This window comes from Manacus candei, unplaced genomic scaffold (genome assembly GCF_025592945.1).
Source record: "Manacus candei isolate 608988 ecotype Guabito, Panama unplaced genomic scaffold, ASM2559294v1 h1tg000077l, whole genome shotgun sequence".
NCBI classification, from domain to species: Eukaryota; Metazoa; Chordata; class Aves; order Passeriformes; family Pipridae; genus Manacus; species Manacus candei.
In genome coordinates this window covers 1,137,808-1,157,255 of record NW_026138125.1, presented here as the reverse complement: position 1 = coordinate 1,157,255, position 19,448 = coordinate 1,137,808, and the positions used below count along the sequence as shown (strand labels likewise).

Genomic DNA, 19,448 nt, shown 5'->3' with positions numbered 1-19,448 from the left:
GGTTATTGAATGTTGATTGTAAAATGTTGAATGCTATCCCGTATTTCTGTGCTAATATTATCTGTGAGAGGAGTCAGTTACTCAGATTTTGAAACACCCTGTATACGAACAGCAGGTCATTTTTATTGAGCTGCTCCCTACACAGCTCCCTAATGATTCCTTGGTCAGGGCTCTGATTGCAAATACCAGTAGCTAACAAAGGGATAAAATTGCTCTGGTACAATCCTACTGTGCGTTTTTAATATAATGTGCTAATACATTGTCCGGTGTTCCCACAGAATTGCACCACTTCACCGAGTAGGCCTGGCCAACATCTGATTGATTCTGGTCTGTGGGGATTGGCCCAGTTCAGTATAATTTCCTGTCTTGCTGCTTTCTTGTCTGTTAGAGAGGGTTTGGGTCTGTGAAAATCAATAGCCTTGCACATGCAAAATGTGAGGTTATTCCCTAGCAAGTTTCATTTGCATCCTTGATTTATGGAAAATGTTTGTTTTCTCCTCTGCACTTTTTTTTTTTTTTAAACTCTACTTAAACAAATACCTGTTTAAACATGCCCCCCGAAGTATTTGTACAGGAGAAAATGTAAATTACTGTGAGGATGCTGGAGAAGTTTAACATGTGCATAGCCGGGATCTGCTACTTATGACATTAATAGCACTTAACTGTTACGTAAATGGAGTCCTATTTGTCTCAGCAGAATCATTAAAGTTCTGATTTATCCTAAAATGGACTCTAATGTTCTATTTAATCATAACAGATATTTAAGTGTCTAAGAGTCTATTTCCTTTCACCCTGTGAACTTTGGAAAGATGGTAATTAATGGTGTACAACAGGATAACTTTATTTTTATAAGAAATATGTTTCTAATATTTCCCTCACTTATTACAGAAATTGAAGCAAACTGAAGAAACAAAAGAAGATTCCCAGAACAGAGTATCTAAAATGTCCCTGGAGTCTCTCAATAAATTTAACAGCAATAACGTGCTTTTATTAGAAAAAGAGAAGAACTGTCTGAACAAGGTTGAAGGACAAAGGGAAGAAAATGGGAAGAAAGAAGAAGCTTCCTTAAATAGCTCGGGTCAGCACGAAGTGGACAATTTGGAATCCTTGAGTGATTCCCTGTATGATAGCTTTTCCTCTTGTGCCAGCCAAGGCTCCAACGACGTGTAGAGACACTTCCCAGTGGGCTGTGACCGCGGCACACAACGGACCTGAAGGCGAGCAAGGAGTGATGGGGGAAAAAGAGACAGTTGCTGAAAATTCCCCCTCTGGATCGTGGCACTCATGGCAGGGTGTTCTGACTTCCCACCACACAGCAATAAGGCAGGGAGGCGGCGTGGTGGTACGTGGGACTCAACGCTGAACACAGCGAGCGCTTACACAGAATAAAGTCTTAATTTTGCACTTTTGTGAATATTTGTACAGTTGTAAATACCTTGGGAAAATATATTTGTAGGGATACACGACAGCAATAAATATTACATTGGTGCTATGCTCCTGTAATGGCATATTACTAACTTAAAGAAATTGGTGTTAATATTAACAAGAAAAGTTAGTAGATTTTTTAAAAAAGATTTATAATTGTTCTAGTCTTAAGACTGTATGTAGAAACACTGCGTTACCATAAACCTGAGCCTTCCAGACTGTCTGCAATAAACTTTCATGGGCTCTGTTTTACAAAATGTTTTATTTTTTACTTTTAGTGCAATTCCATACAGGTGATCTAGGGAGGCATGCATTTCAGTTATTACAACTTCACAACAGGTGTCTTATTTCAAAAGGGTTTTGACTTTTGACATGGCAAGAAAATGAATAGATTAAAAGTCTTGATACTGCTGGCATTGGCTTCATCAGTCATGCACATAACTGTTTGAGAGATCAGGGTCAAAGCAATTCACTGCTGACACAAACGGGAGTCTTGTAGGAATGAGAACTACATAAACCGCCCTGTGCTTCTGACTGCAACATAGTTTTTCAACTTCCACCTCCTCTGTACTCATTTGCCATCAAATTATGAATGTACCATACCGTGTTATCTTTTGTAGTCTCTGTTTGGTCTTAATTAAATTCTAAATACTAAAATTATTTTTTAAAAACTGAAACAACTCCTGTTTGTGACACAGTACAATAATATGTTGGTGCTAACCAGTACTAGTTCAAACATATCTAGGAGCAGGGCCTGTTTTGGGTGTTTTTTGTTTTTTCTACAGAGGTTGTTTATATGTAAGGGAAAGTCTATTTCAAAGGTTCTGTGTATTTTTTCTAGCCGTGAAGTATTTATAACTGCTTTTTGTACAGCAATTGTAAACTAGATATATTTGGGGTATTTCTAGACTCTATAGTTTCTTTAGCACATGCCTGTTAATCTTTGAAATATTATATGATCAGTGTTAATATTTTGTGCAATTTGTTATATTTTAAGTCATTTCCACCGTAAAATTGCATCGTCTTTTTCGACTTCTAAGAAATTTTCATTGAAACATCTTTTGTAAATAAAACTTTTCTTGCGTACCTGTGCCTGCAGAGGCGTTCTGGGAAGGGGATGGTATGACACCCTGAACGTGAGGGTGGGCTCAGGGAGGGAATCAGCGGAGCCAGCTCAGGGGGGTACAGGGGGTACCCGCTGAGCCGCTCCCGCTCCGGGGCAGGCTGGGTTCGGGCGTTTAGGGGAATTCGTGACACGGGGATTTTAAACAGCGATTTAAGCTTAATTCAGACTCTTCATCTCAGTAAGGCTGTGAAACGATCACGGAGAAATTACGTGGTTATCGGGGGAGGAGACGAACCACCCACTCGAGCTGGGTCGCAACAAGGCGGAAAAGACCGTCCCAGCACCGACCACCGCAGCATCCCGAGCTGCCCCTGCCGCTTCCGTCGCCCTTCCCTCCGCCGGGGCGGGCTCTGCCCGGCACTCCGACGGCTCCTCGCCGTTCCCGCCGCCTCAGCCCACCCCCATCCCGCCCCGTCAGTGGATCCCACCGCCTAGAACTATACCCCATCCCAACCCACCATCAGCTCCCATGACCTCAGCCCACTTCCCCCCGCCTCCGGACCCTCCGAGCCCCCATCCCGCCGCGCGTCCGGGAGGAGGCGGGGGACTGCCCGCCGCACCGGCACGTACGCGGCTACCGCGCCCCTCTCCCCCATTTTGTCGTGCTTGAATTCCCTTCCAGGGGGCCGGGGGGAGGGAGCAGTGCAGAGGCGCGGCCCCTCCAGGGGACGCGGGTTCTGCGAGGCGTTTGCGGGGGACGAGCGACGCCTCGCAGCGGGGCCCGGCCCATCAGTGCTCCGGCTGCCACCTGTAGGCTTCGGGCAGGCGGGGACATGGAGAGGACCGGGGCGAGCGGAGCCATCGCGCGGGGTCTGTGCCGCGCTCCCGGAGGGGAGGGATGGGCGGGGGATGCGAACGAGCCGCCCCGGCGGGCGGAGGATCGCGGGGTCCCCCCGCAGCGCCGTGCGAGCCTCACGCCGAGCTGACAATGCGGGGGCAGAAGCGAGAGAGGTCTCCTCCCTCGCTGAACTCTTCCCGTCCCCAGAGTGCGCCCAGCGAAGTGCGGGCGGCTGGTGGGGATCCCCGCCCCGCTCCGCCGGCATCACATGGTGCTGGGGGCGGGAGGGGGGGAGCCGCCCCCCAGCTCTCGCTTTCTCCTACAGTTTCTTCCAGTCTCAGCGCTCAACTCCGGCGAGGCTGGAGCGCGGCGCGGGGCTGGGCAGGGCGGGAGCCGGGCGGGCTCCGCCGCCTGCTCCCGGGGCGCCGCTCCCGCAGCGGAGGCGGCGGGGAAGCGGCACAAGTGCGCGGCGTCTCCGCTGCTTCCCTGCTTCTGATGCCCCTTCGCGACTGCACGCCAGCCCGGCGGCCGCGGCTCCGGGAGGATGCGGCTTTTCCTCCTCGCTGCAACTTTCTGGGGATTGTGCCTGGCTCCAGGTAAGGAGCTCCGCGCCGCTCCCCCGGCGGCGCGGGCGGACAGCCCGAGCTGTCCGTCGCTGCCCGCAGCGGCCGCGGGGAGGTTTCGTCCCCTCGCAACCCCTCGACGGAGCTGGCGCTGTCCTGCCCGCAGAGAGCCCCTCGCCGCCCGCCCGGTGTCCCCAGCGCGGGGGGCCCGCGGGGCGAGGTGATGCTCCGCAGGCAGCTCCCGGTGCGGGACTCCGAGGATGCCGCTTGCTGACCGCGGGCGCCGTGCACGCCTCTCTGGGCGAGGGGGTCGGCGGCCAGCGGGCTCAGTCCCGCCGCCGGAGGGCACCCACGGGGTTCTGCAGGTCCCCGCTGCGGGGCGAGGGGTGCGGGAACCGCTGGCGGAACGCCGGGAGAGGCGGCTGTTGGGCGAGCCGCACGGAGCGTCTCGCTTTGCATGATAAAGGAGGGGAGGTGAAGGATGCTCCACCGCTGTAATTGTGCGCGGCAAAATAGTAATTAAATCATTTGTAATTAATTAGTAGCTAAGTAAACCCGTCGGCATAGATAAGAGCCGAAGCGTATCTATTAGCCGGGTTGCTCTCTCCAGGGCGCGGGTAGTTTTCAGCCCACTGTGCTGAGGGGCACCCCCGAGGCGAGCTGATGGGCGATGGGCAGCGGCTGCGGGCCGGTGTCGGTACCGGTGTCCGTGTCTGTGTCCGTGTCCGTACCCGTCGCCTCCTGGCGGCAGCGTCCCCAGCGCCGGAGCGGCCGCCCCGCGGAACGGAGGGAGCATGATCACATCAGGTGCTGAGCCCGTAGAGCTTGGGCTCAGCTGAGCGGACGGCACGCTTGTTTTTCTTTATTTTTGTCAAAGGGATACTTTCGCTGAGCTGTGGAGTAGTTAGGAACAGCGAAATGCGAAGAGGGAAAGATAAGGAAGATTCCTGGCACGTGTTGGTTATTTGATTTGGTTTTGTGGTTGGTTCTTTTTTTTTACAGTTATTTTAATATTATTACTACTATTCATGCTGGGTTGGATGGAGCTTTGAGCAACGTGTGGCAGGGGGTTGGAAAGACATGATCTACAAGATCTCTTCCAGCCCAAAGCATTCTATGATTTTGAACAAAATGTTATCTGTTCCAGGTTTGGCCTTGCAAATACAGTGTTACCAGTGTGAGGAGTTCCAGCTAAATAATGACTGCTCTTCTCCAGAGTTCATCGTGAATTGTACAGTGAATGTTCAAGATATGTGTCAGAAAGAAGTAATGGAAAAAAGTTTTGGTAAGAATTTAATAATTATTATTTTGTTTATTTGCTTTGGATAGCATTTGTTGCTTTTGGTTCCACCCATTCACAGTCTTCAGTTATGGATGAATCGGGTGTTCCCACCTAAAGGGACCAGATTCAATTTCTAATACTTCTGAGTGACTTTGTAACTCAAAGAAGTTAATAATTTTCCTTCAAAACTGGTGTAAAAACTGAAGGATGCAAGCCAAATGTTGATAAAGCTAGTTAATACACAGTCTTATGGGTCTCAGATTTAGTTTTCAGCACTGGAAAATTAATAACAACAAGTTAGTTTAATCTCATTACAGTTAATTACATGGGCTTTTTCCCCAAGAGATGGAAGAGCATTAAATTAGTAATTCCCTCCTTTCTTTTATTTACTCAAGCAATTTATATACTCTGAAGGTTCATCTTAAGGGAAGGAAAGTATAGTCATCTTTTCTTTCATCCATTAAAGAAACCATCAAACAAAAGGGAAAGAGGGATTTAAAAAATACCCAGTAACTTGGGGAAGTTTATGGAGGGAAGAGGAGGGGGTCAGAGGAAGGACTCAAATGGATTTCTTTGCTATACCAATTTTCTAAGTTGTTGTGTTTTTTTTTCTCTTACTGTATTTAATATTAAAGTTCTCATATTTGGAGATAAATGTGTTCAGGAGGAAACTAGCCATGATTCTGCATCTTGCCTCTGTTGTCTTTGGAGCTGTGGTACAAGTGACTGGGTTTTATTAAGTATCATGGAAGGCATTTGAGATTTAGAGGGAACTGTCAGTGTTGCTCTAGCTTTCTACATGAGTAGAAGGCAAGAACTTTATTAGGGAATGGCAAGGAAGTGTGTTTGTGGGAGTTGGAGCTCATGCAGCCCTCCTACTCCGACTGCAGGCAGCCGTGAGGACACCGGGCATTAGAATGGGCATCCAACAGTAACTCACTGGGGAGTCTCAGCCTGGACATGGCCTCTGCAGCAAGCAGTAGTTTAGGGAGCAGGGAACAGGCTGGGACTTCAGAATCTTGATTTAAGGGGAAGCTGCTCTCTGGGATTGCACATCTTGCAGGTGAGGGCAGTGCTTTAGAGCGTGGAGTTCTCTGATGTAAAGAACTCCTATGCTGTTAATGTAGATCAAGCTATAGCCTGTCCTTTCTCAGCAAGTCCTTTGGGAACAGCAGGATGCCTCTCTACCTACAAATGTGTGCAGCCATCCATCTTGAACAGTAACAATGGTTCTTGGCATCAGCAAACTACTCAGCAGTATCTTCCAAGTGCTTATCAGTCAGCTAGTTCCATGTGCGCTGGCCATTTCAGATCAGCATGTAATGAATCCTAGATAAATAATAACAATTGTTGTTACCCATCAAAAGTAGCTGACAGCGTTTCATCCTGGATAACACCATCTACAGTGACTATTGCTATGAAATACTTAGAACCTCTCCAGCATAGAGAAAAAGCTGTATGTTTAAAGAAAGATTAGTCTCTTTCAAGCTGTATTTTTCTGGGGTATTATATTTCAAGTTTACTTGGAAAGGATAGTGCGGATATGAGATAGTTATGGCTTGCAAGGTCCTTTTAAAGTCTGAGTATCTCTAAATGATTGTTTGAAGGCTTTGCTATCTCCACCCCACAGCTTCTGTAGTACTTCAGTAGGTTGGAATGGATGTTGTGGTGATTTGGAGGGCTGTAGACATAGACAAAAAAGTCAGTTCTCATTTAATTCTTAACAGGTGTTTGGTGTTTGCTGTTTGGAATTTTTTAATACCTTGCCTGATTCCTTCATGTTTTTATTTCAATACAACCTCAGCCTGTATCAACTTCCAGAAACATATCTGTAATCTTCCCTTCAGGTGAGTGTTAGAAGGGTGTTTTCAGCTGAGTAAACCCCTTGCAGATTGAAGTGCAAGTCTTCTGGATAAATCAGCTTGCACACGTGCACTCACAGCCACTTGTGTGCTGCATGAGGAGGGTGGGATAGGTGGTTGTGCATCTCTCCTCAGCCTGGCAGGCAAGGCCAGCGTGACTGTGGTACACTGAAAATATAAACTGGAACAGTTTTAATACATTTTAGACACACATTGATGCATAATTTGCCATTACTCCTATGAAGAAATGGTTTGCAATATAGGAATATGGAGTTCTTAAAACAAACTTCTTGGTGGTTTTTTTTTTTCTGTTTCTGCAATTCTATATTTTCTCTGAGCAGATCCTTGGATTTTTCCTTTAGGAGGTAACTAGCATGCTGTGCATAGCAGGTGCCACTGTTCTATTTAATTTACTTCTATAAATGCAGTTCTTATTAATTTTAAGCTTAGAGATTGAAAATTTCAGCTAGTTAATGAATTGAAATTTTTAACCTATTTCAAACAGTGAAATTTACATTGCAAGCTTAGTTTCTCTGTTATCCTCAGTCAGTTTTAGAGAGGATTGGTTGTAAAACAGATATGACTTAGTTCATCATCCTTTATTGGTTTTTTCCTAATTGATATTTAAATGTGTGCAATATAAATGCCTTACTTTCACAAGTTTCATTTAATAATTCATTCTACTCCTAACAGTACATTTCATAACTCGATTCTTTTGGTTGTTGCCTATTACTAGAAACTGAAATGTTTCAAATATTGATTTTAATTTAGAATAGACTTGAGTTTGAGGTTTTTAACCCAGAATATGAAAGATGTGAATTTGCATTTATTTGACAGCACAATCTCATAATTAGAGTTTTTACTCTTGACTAGATACAGTCAAAGCAGTGTAATGTTTGTATTTTAACCCATTTCTGTCCTTAATAAAATATAGTTGTGTCAGTGAGCGAAGTGTTATAAGTTCTCTCAAACCTTATTTAAAAGTTAAATGCAGTATTTTGAGATGAAGTTCATGGTGTGAGTTGATGTAGCCACCCTTCCTGTGCAGTATGCATTAATCTGTGTTTTCTATCAAGGGGGTTGCTGGTTTACATTCTGTGGTGTGTCATACAGTCTCCCAGTGTGTGGCCAGTGACTCTTTTCCTATGTATTTATTAGTGTTCATGGAATTGTGCCGTGGCAGCTCTGTGATTCAGCTTCGTTTCTGTATTAAACTCCCCATAGTAAAAGCAACATGGTGCTGAACTACAACTCTGTGCAGCTTTTCCTATTTATGTTGCAAAAAGTTTCTTATGCCTGATCATAGTTAAAGCATTCCCCTTCAGTTTCTCTAAAATTGGGGTTAGTGCTTTAGATGTCACTGTGTTCTCTCAGAACACTATCTCAATTTCCGGAGAACCAGCTCCAGGTGAGAAATAGCAGCATAGGCATGTTCTTAATCCAGAGCTTAAAAAGTGGCTGTTAGTGTGGCAGCCTCTGATGTAAGCAGCTAAGAATGCAGGTGTTAGTAACTCATATTTTGGATTAGATCATCTGGCATGTTATCTCAGCTGTTTGTAGTGTCTGGTAGGAATTTACTTCATTGCACACCTTAAAGTGAATTGAGAATTGAGTGATACACAAGCATGTATCAGATTAAGTGATTATGTGGAATAGTATAATTCTGCCTCCCCTGTAGACGTGCACTTTGCTGTGGCAGTTTGTATTTCAGTTGCACTTTGGGGATCTGTGAGTGCAGAGAACCAGAGACTTCGTCAAGTAAATGATAAAATTTTCTCACTTTAAGCTGAGTTGTATTTAAAAATTTTGCTAGAGGAAGTTTTATGTTTATGTCAACATACTGTTCCAGTGGGAGATACAGGACAAGATGGTATTTTGCCTGTGATACAGAATCTTACAAACTAGTATTTTAATTAAATCTTAAAAAAATCTTTTCTTCAGGGGGAGGAATGATCAGAATGGAAAGTGGCACTCAAGATGATACCATGTAATTTTCTTATGTCTCAGAAATTAATTGTAAAGGATAAGTTTCTAGCGCATTCTTCAAGTGAATAAGCAGATGTTTGAAAACTGTGTAGCTTAAATGTTTGACAAAGGATCAAAGTTCTTACAATAATTCCATTTGCAGATACTTTGTGGAAATACCCATGGCAGATTTCCTGCTCCCACTTGCCTCTCTCCTTCCTATGGATTTTTAACTTAGAACTATCGGTGTTCCTTCACTTTTAGAATATATGTAGGAACGAATAAATCCCACAGTATATTGGGATCAGATGAAACATCTTGGTGATGTGTAGATGAGTATATAATGTGTATATGCTCATAGAAAACACACTGATAATGGTAATTATCATTACCATTTGCCTTTTACGGAGGGCAAGAGCTATCAGAGTTTAAAGGCTGATCTAAAACCTACTTAAGGCAAAATGCAATTGCAATGTGAATACATCAGAGAAATAAAGCAGGAAGGATGAGACGATCAGCCCAGAGAGGTAGCCAGTCTAAATTTCTTGGAATTCTCTGTAAGTAAACCTGCCCATGTGCATGTTTGGAACAATTGTATTCCAGTGTTTTGGAACCTTGTGTTCTAATGTAGTTATGAATGTACTTTTACTAACTTTTGCTTTTGTAAGGTTAAAAAAAAAAAAAAAGAACTACGGTAGCAAGACTAATACTTCAAAATGTCAGGAATTTTTCTTTGCAAGCAAATTTGGAAACAACCTTGTTATTTCTATTAATCTGCAACAACAAACTTTTCTTATTTGTTTGGTGTACAATGGTCCTTTTAATATATTTACATAGGATGTAATCCTGCAGTGTAATTAAAGCAACTGCTGTAATTGTGTGCTTAAAAGTAGTGCATGGGAACAGCATGAGCAAGATCATGATCTCAGGATTGAATTATAATTTTATTTTATCTATTTCTTTGAATTCTTTTCAGTATTTGCTTTCCAGTTGTTTGTTTTATCAGTGTCTACGTTGAGTGATGAGTTGGCCTATGGTAATTTCCCTACCTGTGATTAATACTCAGTTTTGTTGCACTGTGTTGATGCCATGATTGAGTTGCTTTGTGTGTGGCTGTTAAGGATTACATAAGCACTTCCTTTTTTCTGTATAGCTCATACTTTTTTCTGTTCATGTATAGCATCCATTAGTACTAGTACTAATTGCATACTGGTATCAAGGGGAAATTGTGCTCTGGTGTACTTTCATTGACAAAATGATTAAAACAGCGAACAAAGTTTAATGTCTTCAGAATCTCTTCAGGCATTAAAGTTTTATAGGTAGTAGCTCAATCCTCTGTATCCATTTAGAAACAGTAAGAAACATCCACTGAGCTGCTGCTGGATTTTTTGTTTTCTTCTACGCTCTCTGTTGTTAAAAGTGTATCAACATAAAATAACTTCTGAATTATTTTTATTCAAAATAAAGCATAATATAATAATGTAAAAATTATTATATTATTTTAAAAGACTTACTACGTATGTGGGTAATTTACACTGCATGCTGAAAACTTGGAGCTGTGGATCTATCACCATTCAGAAAGACTTTTTTTCAGATGCCAGAGCCGTTTGCTTATTGTAAATTTTTTCAAATCTTTGGGTTGCTCAGAAAACTTGCAACCACTTATGCAATGAGCTGACCCAAGTGTGTCAGCTAAGGAGGAATTATGGACAGTAGGTAGTGGGTTGCTGTTCTGGCTTTCTTTCAGTACAGAAAAGCTACAGTGGAGTTAAGTTCAAGCAGTTTATGACTTTCAAGTCATGACAAAAATCCAAGTGCAGAAGTGATGAAGTCTGTATTATTTTAAGGAAGATATGGTATCTGGTCCAGTGAATTTCATTTTTCACAGGACATGGACAATAGCTTTTTGTTATTTTTTTCCTCAGGCTTGTATAAAAGGTATACAAATTAATTTTGTGATGATACAGTGCCCACAGCTGGGTGTCTCTTAAACCCCTTTGAAATTTCCTATTGTATTTTACATGCAGTCTGTTTTTCCAAACTTTCTTGTGACCTGACCCTATCACTTGTCTTAGCTCCCAGTGACCTTATCAAAACATTGGCAAATGAGTTCTAATTAATCCAAAATGGTTTTATTTCTGTTTTTCCATCATAGTCTGGATATTTTTTGAACAGGCTGTAAAACTGTAAGCATGAAAATAGCTAAATATATAAAGGGGGAATGAATTTCCAAAGTTCTGGCGTGCAAGTGTCAACATATGAGGCATTCCATTGAAATTGGTAAGGACACTAATTAAGAATGCAGCAAGACTATTCATGCGTAAAATTATTTATGGGACTTATTGCAAGGGTACAGCATTTTAACATTTGTAAAGACATAAGGGCTATTGCTTCATTTCAGCAAACAAGGATTGCCAAGGAAAATGGTTATATGGGATTCTGAAAATTGAGTCTTAAGTTTACCTCTCTCTCTCGAAGATCAAGTATATTTGGATCTTGATACCCAAGGACATTTAGATCTCGATACCTTTGTATCAGGAAAGAGGAGATGATGGAAGGCTGTGAGCTTCTTTTGTTGGGAAGATTGTACGTTTTAGTGCTTGACTGTAAGTCCACATTAGTGAGCAGAGAAATTAATAAGGGCAGTAGGAAACAAAGGAATTTGATATGCAGGTGAAATTTGAGCTTTGACCTCTCATTTGTAACCTCCCATGGCTTTAAAAAATATTTGACAGTACCACCATTAGCTGCTGTACTTAACTTTCTCAGCCTATGCATTTTTAAGCATTTTAATGCTTTACTTCAGCTTTGTGATGCTGCAAGCAGTGACAAAGACTACTTTGTGCTGTTTTCTGTTATTAACAATGCTGGTTTGTGTCATATTTCCAGTACCAGAATTAGAAGGCATGACTTACAAAGAGATATCAAGGTAATCTAAACCCTTGTCCTCTGTCAGTCAACAATTGTCCAGCTTTCTTCTGAGCTGATTTAATTTCTGCAAAGTGTCATGTCAGTGAGGGTCAGAAGGAGAGTTAAAAGGCCAGCCTTTCATTGTCAAAAGCTTCCTGTTAGTTCCTGAAAAAGAAGTGCAGCTTTTAAAAAGTGCCAAATGTGTGGAGGATTTGTGACGATATTAAGTTTTCACAGAAAATTGTGATGAGAATATGCTAATTCAACCAGGTAGAGTCTGGCGGGATGTGGGTTCTTTCTGTTTTGTTTTATTTTTTTCTTTTACAGAATTGTATACTCTGCAAGAGCCTAATGACGTGAATATGCTTTTATCTTGTCTACTGAATGCATCAAAGGAGGATCAGGATGAAATAGCTGCAGTCCTAAGACACAAGATTAAAAATCAGGAAGCGCTCGACATAGCTTTGCAATAGATTTCAAGTCACATAATTTCAGTGCCTTTTTTTTTTTTTTTAATCTGGAAAACACTGACTGTAGTAGCTTACAATATTTAATTAGCTGCTATTAGCTGTTTATAAGGCAATTAGTAAATTTCATGATAAAATGTCCGACAAGGTGCAAATTATTTAAACCCCTTCTCTCCTCAACTTTCTCTCTGGAGTTCACAAGGACAGGAAGAGTTACTGTAAAATGAAACACAGAGGACATTGTTGGATATGGTTATACTTTACACTCAAACTGTTTGTTTTGGGTTTTTTTAACAATGCATTTACAGTCATAGATGAAAGACTATGTGTTGAGGAATCTTAATTTATCTTTTATACCAGTAAAAACATCGTCTGACTAAAATGGCAGTTGTTTGGGGAAGCACAATGTCAAAAAAAATGATTGATTGCTTTTCAACATTCAGTCACCTTCTAAGATATTTAGGACTTTATTAGATAAAATATTTATAAGCACTTTCTCTAGAAAACTGCAAATCACGATAGGAACTTTGGAGTCTGTCTCTGTATGAGAGGCATAAAACCTAATATGGAAACTAAAAAATATAATTTACAAACCTATTTGTCTGAACCTAATTTTGAGCATTACTGATACAGTAAAATCCAGAAATAGTCACATTTATATTATTTTCCTTAGAAAGGGATGTTTACATGTTGTTCTTGCACTAGTATAAGTTCTCATTTTAGTTTTTGGCAGATGTCACAAAAGAGCTTTTGTAACTCCGACTGGGTGATGCATTTCACTCAAGTGCAGGGTAAAAAAGTGACAGTTTAGGGCAAAAAGAATAAAGGATGAGACATATTATTAAATCACGAAGCATGGTAGATAGCTGGGAATGACCCCATCCTGGCAAAACATGGATAGGCAGAGCAGACATTGTCTATGCACAATAAGAAGGAAAACTTGCAGATTCACAAAATCAGAAAATTGAATGTTTCAGTGATATAAGATGGTTGGAACCACTCAGGATATTAAAATAAAGGGAGTATTGGTTCATAAACACAGTCTTTGACTTGTCTTTATGAGAAACAACATTAAGAGAATACCCAAAACAGGTCACATACAAGTCATGACAATATGCTAATGTGAGAGAGAGGACAAATTTTGGGGGCCTCTCATGGGTTGTGTGTGCTACAATATGAATTGTCCACTGTTGGCCAGTTTTCCACTGCTTGCTTGGAGAAGATGGGCAAGGTTTTAAATACCAAATTTAAAGTTGAATGGAAATTCTGCCAAGGTTCTAAAGGCACACCTCAGACTTGTCTTATCTGCCTTGTTAGCTTTCTCAGTAACTTATCTTAAGATACAGAACTTTTCTACATGCCTGAAGTTACAGCTCTGTGTTTGCCTCCAGCACATGGTCCAGTCTTGAAAAGATGGTTTGTGACTGTTCAAGGAGGCCTCATTGCTGGGTCCTAGTTGGTCACAGACTACTTATTATGCTCCAAAATATTTGATGTTGCAGATCTACTCAGAGTATGTGGAGGGGATTTTGCTAAAGCAGTGTTTGTGGAATGAGTTGCAGACTTACCTTATGTGTGCCTTTGAAGCTGGATATGTACATAATGGTGTAGAAAAAGCTTTCTTTAAAAATGAGGAGTGTCAGTCATAGCCCATAAGGTAGAGAGCATTTCGTGTGGAGTGGGTTGTCACACTTGGAAGAGTTTGTGTTGGGCAAAGGACAATGTCTACTTGACTGAGTCAAGCTTAGAGAGAAGAGTTTAGTGGCCATGAGGCCATAGACTGATCTGGGGTGAAGCAGAGGGCTGCAATTTCCTGCTGAGCTGTACCATTGCAGAAAGCAGCTTCAGAGTAGTGGGGTCATGGGAATGGAAAGGTGACTGTTTTGTTAGAAATTAGGTCACTGGTCTCAGTGGTGATATCCTAGTTGCCTATTTTGGCTTCAGAGACCCTCTGCATATTTTGCTGAAGGACGGTCTTGGGAGTACAGGTGCAAACTGAACTTGCATACTGCTTGGGGTATGGTTGGCTCTTAAAAGTTGGAGAGTCATGCTTACACTGCCTCTTTTTTTGTCTAACCTGCTAGAACAGAAGAATTAGAGGTGCCTTATAAGATCCTTTTCAATCAGTAAGAGAAAAAACTTGGATCTTCTGGTGCCTTCTGCATACACATAGTGTAAGAAGTAGGTGTGATGTCACCTTTTTTGGTTGTCCTAGTAACAAGTTAAGCTGTTATTCAAGAGAAATGTACTGGGCTCTGCAGACAGCGTAGATGGAAGAACACTCACTTTTGGATTTGAATAAATTGTAGCTTGAATTGTTTGTTGCTATCAAGACAGAATGCATTTGAAAATGGCCAAAACAGTGCCAACGTGCAGACACACAGGACTAGACTGGATGTAGGTGAGAAAATCAATATTGCAAGCAGAAACTATAGAAAAGCCTTAAGATTTACATCCATCACTTCACTGGAATAAGGCAGAAATAGTAGTTTGGGCCTTGACTCTGTCTAAATATGTGACCACTTGTGGGGCAGAGAGAGATGTAACAATAGGCAAGTTGCTTAGTCTAGGAATAAATTCTCAATGTCAAATTTAAGCCCAAAGCTGCTTTAAAAAAAGCCTTGAAAACAAATGTAGTTGTAGTAGGTACTTGGTGACAGGAGAGGGTGTAGAATATTAGCGTGTTATCACACAGCTATTCTAGTTCTGTGTACTTCCCTCTCTTCTTAAAAGTACTTGTACTTGAACTGCATCCTTGGCCACCCCCACAAACCTTGAAGCGAAAATGAAGGAAAATCAATTTGTCAGTAGTGGGTACTTCACAGTAAAATATCATTATAGTGCCTACATATATGCATAACCACAATGCTGTTGGGGGGCTGCTGAATCCATGAAAAGGGAAAAATTACTCAGGATTATTCCATCAAGAGATTGGGCAGTAAATATACTAATTGAGTAGTAGTAAATATAAATTGTGTACTAGTTGTTGAAGGTAGATAGCTGGGAATGACCCCATCCTGGCAAAAGCAGAGTGTAAAACGTAGTCTCCTCACCTAGCCAGCTACTCAGAACAATCTGAGATAGAAGAAAAGCTTCCAGAAAGATTTGCAATTATTTTTCTGGGTGATATGTTAATGAATGTACCAAGCTGATTGTTCAAGCAAGAATACCTGGTAATTAGCAGTTATGTCTGTGGTATGAGTCTTATGAGGCAGATAACCACTTTGAAGAACTGTCTGCAGTTCAACCTGCTGGTGGCAAATGATTCAGGAAGATCTCGGGAATCGTTTTGGAATGGTTCAGCAGTACAATAATCCACTGCAAAGGAGGAGTTTGAGGAGACATCTCTAGATATAATCCAGAAAGGGTGCTGCTGTCCCGTCTGAACTTTGGGTGAGCTGCAGTTACTGGGGTCCATTAACCTGTTTGCTGGAGCAAGGAGATTGTGTCCCTGCCATCAAACCACAGAAGTCAGTTATACTAATTTATATCCTACCACAATTAATCTGGAATCACTATATGATAGGAACGAGGTTTAAGAATAAGTGAAGTTCACAGCTCAATTGTTTTAAAAATGTCACTCCTGTAGTGCTAACATTATCTCTTTTTTCCATCAACCTCTGTCTGTTTGCATTTGTAACTTGCTGTAAGGATACAGCAGAACAAGAGAACAACAGAGCCTTTCTATGCTGATCAAGTTTGTTTCATACCCGATGCTTCTTAAAAAAGCACTTAGTGTGATAGCAGCTGATTTGTAAGATCAAAAGAATCTATTAGTACTTAAAGACAAATTTTTGGATGGAAGGGCATGTCATTAGCCAAGGAGCTATTGAAAAGCTGATAGAAATACTAACTTTTTTATTTATGTAAAAAATCATGTTACAATTCAGATTAGAGCTGGGAATGGGGATAAAGAGTCATTTGGGACTGTAATTTCCTGTTGTAAGACACATTTAGAGAAAAGCCACAGGAAAAGCATTACAATTTTTTTGCTGTTAGTTAGATTATTCTCTTTGTTTGGGTGTGAACGTGGTTCATCTGTTCATGAAACTTTGAGAAATAAAATTTCAGTCTGTACAGGAATACTGTGTTTTGACTTCAAAAGATGCTCAGGATTGTTCTGTGGAATTGATCCTGGAGAACAGAGCTGTTGTAAACACATGGAGTTAAGCTGCAGGACTTTAATTTTTTGGAGTAGAGGTTTCCTGGAGTTGCCTGGTGAAAACCATGCCTCAGAGGGCATCATCTAATTGTTCACAGCTCTGAACAATTCTGATCTCCTAATCTATGGAAGAAGTGCAAAGTGTGATATTTCAGGGACCCAAACTAATAAATCACTTATTGGTTCAAATTGTGAACAGGATTTAGCAGGAAACCTGTGAAAAGGAAATGGCAGGAAGAGAGTGATCTATAAAATGACAGGAATAGGAAATATGCCAGTGTCAAAAACTTTTTGGAGGCTTGGTCTTTGAGGGGAAAGTCAAATTCACTGCTGTTGATATGGAAGACTGAGGAATGATAGCTGGCTGTAGTTACAGAGAAATAATATGTGATGGGGAGATGTGGGATTAGGGAACAGAGGACAATCACTGTGCCTAGTTTCACTGAATACAGGATTCCTTTCTCAAGAGGAAGGGGGAAGGAAAAAAGTTAATTGTAGACATGGGAAGGGTCATATATGCCTTGGCTCTGGCAATACTGCAGGAGGAACGTGGAAAAGTACCAGGTCCTTGTGGGGAACATCAGCTGAGATTTTGGTATTGTAAAGCCAACCAGTGGCAGCACCGTTGAGGCTTCTTGACAAGAGTGGTTTGTCAACAGAGACAGAGCTCCCTTCTTTTTGCAAACTGTAGTAATAAAGATTACTGCAGTGCTGCTTGATCTGTGTGCCTTTGCTGTTACAGCGAGAACAGCCTGTAGCTCCACTTCCTTCTTGAGAAAAGGCTCTACCTGCTGTGTTGATTGATTGAAGCTCACTGGAGACAGAGGAAGATTTAACACTCACTTGAGGGCTTCTCTTCATAAGTTTAACAAGATAGATAGCCTCAAAACATGTTTCAGGGTTGAGATTTGCAGAGGGAGAACACAAAATAAGGAAACCCTTGCATTGTTGGGATGGCAGCAGTGTGTGACAGTATAAAAGAATTGCTTTAATTAAAAGTTTCTGAAGACAGGAAATCCTTCTTTCTGAGCACAACCCAAACAAAGAGTGTTCTACCTGCAGCCTTCAGTAGTGCAGTGCCCATTGCCACTGCAGAGGTATCCACTGGATCATGGTGCTGTAGTGTTTGTTTCCAAAGTCCCTGGGGACTGAACAGGTACCTGTAGGTATTGCATGTTCGGTACCTATGGGTCATATTCCTGCTTCACTCCCTCCAAAAAAATGTCTCCATCATTGTGGGTTTGAAAACATTCTGGGACTATGATACAGGATGGAGAAGCACCATTCTTCAAGAGAATCCTGTTCCCATGCTCTTCAGGAGGAAAAAAACCCCAATTTTTTGAGAATCCCATGTTCAAAAGGAACAGTGATTTTTATTCTTGGAAATATTTAGCTTTCCTTGTAACTGCAAGGCAATATGAGCAAACCTCCATTATCTATTTCTGTTATGTGTCTGTTTTTCTAAGACACAATTTCTACTGTATCAGTTGCAGGAGAATATTAGAGTAACGAGTGTTGGAACTGCCATAACAATTTTCCACTGCAGCTTGAGAAAACACAAGTGTGTATTTTAAAGCCTCTAAAAACCATGTTCAAATAACAGCTGTGTACATTAGAATGTATTTTTTTCAGTTAAAAACAATTTGAGAAATTATAAATTAGATTATTAATTAAAATTAATTTAAATTACATTAAAAAAGAGAAGACTTTCAACTCAGACAAGACGTTCCTATAGAAATGGAAATTTTTGTTGTTGAGGTTATTAAACTTCAAAGACAAGCAAGAACTGAGATTACCTGGAAGAGCACTTATAGTTTTTCTTTAAAAAAAAAAATTAAAGAGGAAGGGGAGAGGATGAAAGTTTTGCTGATATTCATTCTCCTTTTACTCTTGGTTTCTTGTCTGTGTGTGGTGAAGGAACAAGAAAAGGAAAAAAAAACACTCAAAAGACAAATTAACAGCATAGAAAGCTGTAATTACTTAGACACCTTAACTCAGACTTGTTCAGCAATAGAAACAAAACTAATTTTCTCAGTAATTGCATTTCAGTTATTCAGACAGTTTATTCTGAAAGATGAAAAATTCCAGTTATAAAATGCATCATTTGATATACATTATGTAAATCAGGTCTGTAATATTTTTGGTTCCAACCAGAATCAAACTAGAGAAATCCAAAGCAGAGTGACTGTGCTGCTCCTGCAGCGCAGAGTTGTTGGTCGTGTCACCACTGAGGTGTCTGCCTTAATCACCAGCACTGCTTTGGGAATGTAAACTGGTTTTGCAACAGTTTTCAAGCATGAACCCTGTTGTAAAGCAAAACCATGTTCACATCAAACTAAGTAACCTTTGTTCTGTGTCACAGGAATCATGTACCGCAAGTCCTGCGCGTCTTCAGCCGCGTGTCTGATCGCCTCTGCTGGGTACCAGTCCTTCTGTTCTCCAGGGAAGGTGAACTCTGTTTGCATCAGCTGCTGCAACACTCCGCTCTGCAATGGACCCCGGCCGAAGAAGAGGGGGAATTCTGGTGTGGTGCCAAGGGCACAAGTGATGACCACTGTTCTGCTTCTTAAATTTACTCTGTTGTTTTTGTATTGCTAAACTTCAAGCAAGTTTGGTGGTTTGTTTTTTGGTTTTTTTTTTGCCCCGACACAATTCGTTCTGTCTCCTCCTTTCTTCAAAGACACTGCAATTATTTTCTGTTTGTTTCCAAATCCCTGTCAACAGCGAGGGAAGTTCAGTGGTTGTGTGGAGAGAGGGGCTGATATTTTTGGCAGCTAATGAGTTCAGTTAGCAGATTGAATTTCCAGTGTGCGCTTAAAAATCCCAGCAGGATACAGAACTCCTGCTCTTTTTGCATAACTGGAAACAAACCCATCTGTGTTATTCCTTTTGAGATGTAGTCACTTTC

General features: G+C 41.4%; 3 protein-coding genes across 8 annotated transcripts in view; all 3 read left to right on the top strand.

Moving 5' to 3' along the window:
• NCKAP5 (NCK associated protein 5) overlaps positions 1-2,508 on the top strand; it is a 370,644-nt gene extending 368,136 nt beyond the window's left edge. For all 4 annotated transcript variants that reach the window (XM_051810233.1, XM_051810235.1, XM_051810236.1 and 1 more), the window contains exon 20: positions 889-2,508. In XM_051810233.1, the coding sequence (XP_051666193.1) occupies positions 889-1,170 (282 nt within the window). In that variant the 3' untranslated portion in view covers positions 1,171-2,508. The remainder of the gene's footprint in view (positions 1-888) is intronic.
• A 982-nt stretch (positions 2,509-3,490) lies between these two features.
• Positions 3,491-19,154, top strand: LYPD1 (LY6/PLAUR domain containing 1). Of its 3 annotated transcripts, none has more exons than XM_051810321.1 (3): positions 3,491-3,925; positions 5,040-5,177; positions 18,903-19,154. In XM_051810321.1, the coding sequence occupies exons 1-3, from the start codon at positions 3,874-3,876 to the stop codon at positions 19,136-19,138; spliced, it is 426 nt and encodes a 141-aa protein (XP_051666281.1). In that variant the 5' UTR covers positions 3,491-3,873; the 3' UTR covers positions 19,139-19,154. The 3 variants fall into 3 exon arrangements, with proteins under 3 accessions (XP_051666281.1, XP_051666282.1, XP_051666280.1); XM_051810322.1 differs by lacking the exon at positions 3,491-3,925 and adding an exon at positions 4,672-4,699; XM_051810320.1 differs by lacking the exon at positions 3,491-3,925 and having other exon boundaries at positions 4,896-5,177.
• ACTR3 (actin related protein 3) overlaps positions 6,951-19,448 on the top strand; it is a 192,144-nt gene continuing 179,646 nt past the window's right edge. Inside the window, exon 1 of the mRNA XM_051810284.1 lies at positions 6,951-6,954. The gene's annotated coding sequence lies outside the window, so the exon portion shown is untranslated. The remainder of the gene's footprint in view (positions 6,955-19,448) is intronic.

Excerpts from the sequence above, each read along its gene's own strand:
- LYPD1 (XM_051810320.1), top strand. The coding sequence starts at position 4,973 with ATGATCTACAAGATCTCTTCCAGCCCAAAGCATTCTATGATTTTGAAC. Across the intron at positions 5,178-18,902 it reads AGTAATGGAAAAAAGTTTTG|GAATCATGTACCGCAAGTCC; the intron begins GTAAGAATTTAA and ends TCTGTGTCACAG.